This window comes from Micropterus dolomieu, linkage group LG02 (assembly GCF_021292245.1).
Source record: "Micropterus dolomieu isolate WLL.071019.BEF.003 ecotype Adirondacks linkage group LG02, ASM2129224v1, whole genome shotgun sequence".
Classification (NCBI taxonomy): Eukaryota; Metazoa; Chordata; class Actinopteri; order Centrarchiformes; family Centrarchidae; genus Micropterus; species Micropterus dolomieu.
Window position 1 is genome coordinate 21289351 of NC_060151.1, and position 6777 is coordinate 21296127.

Sequence of the window (6777 nt, forward strand, 5' to 3'; positions counted from 1 at the left end):
TGCTCCGGCTGTTAGACCCGCCTCTAGTTACTGTGCCCCCTCAGGGGCCAGACCCACAGTTGCCATATGGCGGGGCAAGGGTGAAGAACCCGGCCCTGTGCCTGGGACAGCAGGTCTCTCCTCAGAGGGACCCGCCACGGCGGGCCGTCCAGGAGCGATCATGATGTCCGAGAACCACACCAGGGTTGGCCAGAACGGGGCTACGAGCAGTAGGCCGACATTGTCCTGGCGGACCCGCTCCAGAACCCCCGGGAGCAGAGCGACTGGGGGAAAAGCGTACAGACGTAGCCTCGGCCACGAATGTACCATGGCGTCCAGACCCAACGGGGCTGGAGGAACGAGAGAAAACCATAGCGGGCAGTGCGTAGTCTCTTGAGACACAAACAGATCCACGTCTATGGGGCCGAACTCTTCGCAAAAGAGCTCCACCACTTCAGGGTGAAGTCTCCATTCCCCGGGCCTCAGCCCCTGCCTCGACAGCAGGTCTGCTCCCTGATTCTGCGTCCCCGGGAGATACATCGCCCTGAGCGATAGTAACCTCTGCTGGGACCACAGGAGGATCTGACGCGCCAGTCTGTACAGAGGGCGCGAGCGCAGACCGCCCTGGTGATTCAGATAGGCTGGAGCTTTCTTCAAACAACATACAGAGTGCCTGCTGAATAGAAAAAAGCTAATGATGAGTGTGTACAGGTGTGCTTTATACTCCTCCGGTTATTCCGTCACACCTTACCGTTCTAGCAACAAGCCAATTGGATTGGAGTGATTTCATTCACGTTCAGACCTGCTACGCCTAGAGGCGTTCCCATAGTGTCATAACCGACGCAGTGTCTCGTTCCCCTTCTCGGGGAACCAGGGTTACATACGTAACCCGAGACGATTGTTGGCTATGTGTAACATGCATTATCTTCTGGCTGTATAGTTAATGCATTTGCGAGACAGTGAAAACTGAGTTGTTTGTTGTTTGGGAAATAATTTCAGTGTTTGCCTGGCAACTGATCCCCGTGAGTCTTTATGCTACACCCACAGTCAGTCTATGTGCAAAAGTAATCTCACCAGCTGCTGGCTGTAGTTACTTTACCATACAAAAATAACAGCTGTGTTAGTGTCATCATTTCCCAGAATGTCGGACTATTCGTTTAATGCTCAAGTCCAGCCAATGGTCCAGCCCCCTATGACAGCCTACATGCTGTTGGGTTGTGTTTTACATACAGACTATGGGCCTTTCTGAAACTGCTTTCTCCTCACTCTCCCTACTTCCACTCCGTTTGCGCGTTCATGCGGAGGGTCCGCCACATTCAGTGCCATCCGACACCAATGAGGGCGGAGTGGTAAGCTAGTGGGTTATTAAACCCTCCACTGCCGAGACAGCTTTTGCTTTATGATGGGGGACCTTTCTTTCAATTTGCGTTCTGTGTGATTTCGCCGGTTAACATTTCAGGTTTTTTATTTCGAAACTACACTAACATTGCATGTCACGTCACCATTCACAGGTTAACAACGTAGCTCAAAGGTTATATTGTGTTTAATAAAAAAATGCTCTTGTCTGATAGACAACACAAAGGTTGTTTTTATTGAATCGTATTCATCTTATACGAAAATATTCAGTCAAAACAAAACAGCCTACATTATACAGAATAATAGAAAATTGACACAACGGGATCATGGGGGATTAGAATTAGATTAGCATTAAAGAAAAATAGTTAGCCTAAGTCTTTACATATTTTCCCTATAGGCTAAGATAAAGAGGTTCAAATATAGGCCTATAGGCTTTTCTTTACAATGACTAACAATCTTTTCATAATAGAATATAATATTTATTTTTCGTAAATATCTAATCCTATTGCACACAAACACAAAATGAATGACAAATGCTTTCAGTTTCGTTATAACACACTTTTCCTCCACATCAATCCTGAATGTAAATACAACTGTTGCTTATTTGACACACGTATTATAGCAGTGAGTGCAGCGGTAACGTTTACGCTATTTATGCTGTGGGGAGAGAGTAGTTCGTCCGAAAGTTGTCGCTGTATTTAAACCCTACGCGGCTTAGGGAGCTCGATTTGGCTGTGAGGGTGACTCCGACCAGAGTTCACTCCGTGTCGGAGTGGAAGTGGCGCGGATCTAGTTTCGGAAAGGCCCTCTGGGTGTATCACAGTGATTAAATCGGACCAGAGGTGTGGTTAACGAGGAACACGTAAATGCATCATCAGATTTTTTTCCTTTCGGGACTTTCTATGAGCTCACCTGGTGGAAGTTACGGCACAAAGCGAGGAGGGACACGGTTGTCAACTGGACCATTTTTATATTTTCAATTAGTAAAAGTGTTGGCACACCGGCGAAATCAGCATGTTGTTCTTCATATTCAGCGCCTTAATAGCGTGTACAGGTAGGCTAACTAATTTATGTGTTCTTTAGCTTTTATTGTGGTGCTACATTCAAGGTAAGAGCTACTTCCTTTATTGTATCTGGATAGTCTGTATCTTACAGCTGCGACCTACGCCCATTGTTTAATTAACATTAGTCTGCTTAAAACCATGATCCCAATGATCATATTGTGGGATCAAATTTGAACCACCATATGTTTTGGTAGATTAATGGTAGACCGATAATCTGCAAGTTGCCATAACTTTTATAATGTGTAAACTTTAGTAAGTCGATTGTTACCTCAAACCCCACTTTTGGACAAAAGGGCAGCAACACACAAGGCATGGATTTGAGTGTAACAAAAATATCTACTTGTTTCTTACAGTGCGTTTATGCAAATTGTTAGGCCTACTGTATTTTGTCAAACACTTTATTCAAACCTTTTCAAGCACCATAAAGATAAGGACCCGACATATTTTCACTGGAAATACAGTTTTATGGTTAAAAAACATATATTTTGGTTTGTTTTATATCTGTGAGATCGTTTAACTAACAAGTCAGTGGGGTAGGCCTACTGCTATTCCAGATTATCCAAAACAATGCTGTATAATGCTGGGTAATACACTGATTTGTACATGGCCACTATTTGTACTTTGTGTATTACTTCTAGGAAAGCATGTGAGTTCCTCCTGTCTTGAGATGAGCCCTCCTAGAGTTGTGGTGAGATTTGGAGACTCGTTCTCAGTCAACTGCAGCTCAAAAATCAAGGCAAGCGGAATGGGCTGGGAGTCTTCAAACGGAGGCATACCGCTGAGAGAGAATGCCACTTTTCTTACCTTAAAGGCAACCGCTGTGAAAGAATGGGACTTAAATCCAATATGCTTCATCAATCCCTTTGGCAGTGACAATAAACAGTGTTTAGAAAGCCTACCAGTCACTGTTTACAGTAAGTAGCCCTTAACTTTATCTGAAGTTGACAAGTAAGCCCGTTGTAGTTTTTGATCATTCAATACTACTGATGTTTGGACTTGTCACTTTTTTACACAGAAATGCCGGACAGTGTGTCGATGTCTCACCTGAGTCAAATGGTCCCAATGGTAGAAGGTCAAACTTACCTCATGCAGTGTGACATTGTTAATGTTGCACCTGTAAGAAACCTTTCTGTGAACTGGCACAAAGGAAATAAGGTATTCTATACTCAGACATTTGACGAGTCCCATCTAACTCCAGTCAATAAGACATCAGTCTACAGTCTGACCGCCCATAGAGATGATAATGGTGCTCAGATCTGGTGTGAAGCAAAGCTGAAATTTGAGCCAACAGCACCAAATCCTCCCGCAATCCAATCAAATTCACATGAAATGAATGTACAGTGTAAGTTTTGGCATCTTATTATTAATTATTTTGTAAGAGAACATTGGGTGTGTTTTGACTTTCTCTGATTATATTTTACTTTCTATTTTGTCTTTTTCTCTCTGTCTTTATTTTTAATTTCTTTTTGACTTCAGACCCACCAACCTTCACTGGGCCTGCAAATGAGACGCTGGAACTTCCAGATCGTAGTAAAATGATTTTAAATTGCACTGCCACAGGAAACCCAATGCCAGCATACAGTTGGCATGTTCCACATCCAATACAACAGTCGAAGGAGGACCAAAATGAGAATCAACCTATTTTGACCCTGTCCATTCAGCTTCCAGGGACCTATAACTGTACAGTGGCTAATATCCGGGGCACCAAGACCAAATATTTCACTGTCATCAAAGCTACAAGTAAGATATTGTTAATAAAGTCATTATGTTTCTGAGCCTATTCTACTCCATTATTGTGTTGCAGTGTTAAATATTCTATAATTTCTTAATGCTGGTTTCCAGATAGACACCCTGGGATCACAGCTTTTTCACTGGATTTGAATGGATGTATTGTTTGTTTTAATTTTTACTTTGGAATGTATGGTCTGAACAAATGAGCTGAGAAAGAGAATGTAACTCTCCCATCTCCAACAGGGGATCAAACAACTTTTGCAGCCTTGGTTGGAGTATTTGTGGCTCTGGGAGTCCTGCTCCTCATTGGCGGGGCTTTTTTTGTGACACCTGAAGGCACATTTTCCTTCAGCAGAGGCGGCTATCTCAGAGGACATCCTGCCTCATCAGGACCTGTATGAAGCTGACTTTTTTTAATTCAATTTTGCATGGCTTTACAATGAAAGTGGTGCTTTTTAATATTTTTGTGCTTGGAGAGTCAGCTGACTCATGCTTGGCCACTGCAGCTTTAAAATTACGTAATCCCAGCAACTGCCTTTTAAAGCTCAACTAATCAACATTGTTATATTAACAAACGGTACATTTACATGCACTCATGAAATCAGGTTACTTAGAGTAACCTAGTTATTGCAAATCTGCATGCAGCAGGTTGGTGATAAGATTTTTCCCCCACGCCTGATGTTATTTTGGAAGCATGAGTCACTTATTTCAAATGTTGAGGTAATGTAGGAGCAGACTAACAGCACGATGAGAGGACAGACAGAGCCCAGATTTTCACCAGTTTTATGTCCTGTACATTTACTGTATGGTTCACTCTGTCGCTCTCGTCAACTTTGTATCCACCGCCAGCGGCAAGTTATTTCCAGCAATAACAACAAAACAAAAAAACCTTAAACCCTCTGTATGTTATCTGTCCAACAATGCCATTTGAACATAGCAAAGACAGATTTTTTTCAAGAATTGGTGTGATCATAGACTGTATGGTGGAGACTAAAAAGATCTGAAAAAATAATATCTATTGGACACATTAGACATAAGACATTTATAGGGCAATGATAAGCAGTAGGTTTGTCAGGGTGTAGATTTTTTTTTGCCGCCATGTGGCCAGAAACTTAATTTGGGTATGTATGCCTGTCGTCACTCAGTACTCTTCTGGGAAAATCCTATTTTTATTACCTAAACAAACTGTGTTATGATAAGTCACAGGAGAGGTATGACTGGGAGCAACTTAATGGTACTGATTCAACAGCCATTGTTACTTTATTGCTAGCATGACTGCCTTGTTATTCTTTTTTCATTTTACAAGCAACACAAGAGGTCTTTGTACGAGACCAATTTTAAGGCAAAAATTTAGTTGCTCCTCATGATGTTTTCACACACTCAGGATTGTTTTGTGTCTATTTTGTACTCCATACAGCACAGTCCAGCTAGAGTAAATACTTGAGCGTGATCTGAATACTCCAATGGGGCACATTGTTGATAGTGAGTTTTTTATAGTTATTATTCATTTCATTTTTGTATGTGCATAAATTATGCTAATGTCATGTTCTGTAAAATAATATTTACCAAATATTGTTTTGTGTGTATGCACTGGTATGACTCTTGAATGTTTTTGCACTGAAAAGATGAACCATGCCATTTTTATGGTGTGCCCACAATTTCATTTGATGAAAGTTTGTTATTTTATTGAAATGACCCAAATATGAGCCACTAAATCCTGTGTGAGACATACAATCTGTCTGAAGTACAAAATGCTGATTTCCATTTGTAAACCTTTGTTACTGAATGAAATGAAAAGTAAGTGAAATGAAAGTTTAAATTGAGAGATGTTATTTTCAAGGGAATATCGTTTAAAATGTTCTGTAAATGCATTGTGTGCATGAACAGGTTTTGCATATACATCAACATCACTTGCTAAATTAAACCAACATCTCTGTCCTTTTGCAGAATAATGATTGAGGCAAAGTCAAACCAGTGTCTTTCATCAATATGTTTCACTGCCACCTTTTGTCAACCCCCCAGACCCCCATTCAATCTGGCTTACATTATACACTGCTGAGACTGCCATACTAATTAGTACTGTACAAAGAGAATGTAAAGGAGAGCATTTGTTGTCCTGTCTACGGTTGCCAAGATAAATCTATTTTTTCTGAACCCATGTGACCATGTTCTTTATGTTCAGTCCCTGTCATTCTCACTAAAGGTCTTGCCAGAAAGCACTGTTTGTGTATGCTCTGACTGTGTTGCTATAACAACCTGGCAGAGTGGATATTGCTCAATTTGTCAGGGAGTTTAAAAAAAAAGTTTTATTATAGACACACAAACTTAACACATTTCTCTAGAGAACTTGAAGAACAAGCAGCATATTCAAAGTGAAGTGAGCATGAACTCTTAATTTGTGCATTGAGATTCCCAGCTGTGCGCTCCATAAATACACCAAAAAGCATCCAATTACTTTCTCACTTGCACTGCAGTAGCGGTGAGAGCGGATATGCTGTGTAGCATTCTGGTCACAGTGCAAGTCTTACAAGCTACATGCTGCACCACACCAACACTCCTGCCTGCTGGGAATTCTCAAAGCATGGTGCTCAGAAGCAACAGGGGACAAGCATGCAGGCAGGACTGAAAATGGGCTTTTGTTCACAGC

The 6777-nt window shown here is 41.6% G+C and overlaps 1 protein-coding gene across 4 annotated transcripts in view; it reads left to right on the forward strand.

The window, feature by feature from the left end:
• The window catches only part of LOC123958789 (hemicentin-1-like), a 37918-nt gene extending 31634 nt beyond the window's left edge, over nucleotides 1–6284 (forward strand). For all 4 annotated transcript variants that reach the window (XM_046032415.1, XM_046032443.1, XM_046032434.1 and 1 more), the window contains 5 exons: nucleotides 3038–3313; nucleotides 3415–3741; nucleotides 3876–4139; nucleotides 4374–4525; nucleotides 5548–6284. In XM_046032415.1, coding sequence (XP_045888371.1) covers nucleotides 3038–3313; nucleotides 3415–3741; nucleotides 3876–4139; nucleotides 4374–4525; nucleotides 5548–5574 — 1046 coding nt within the window. In that variant the 3' untranslated portion in view covers nucleotides 5575–6284. The remainder of the gene's footprint in view (nucleotides 1–3037; nucleotides 3314–3414; nucleotides 3742–3875; nucleotides 4140–4373; nucleotides 4526–5547) is intronic.
• The last annotated feature ends 493 nt before the right edge of the window (nucleotides 6285–6777 follow it).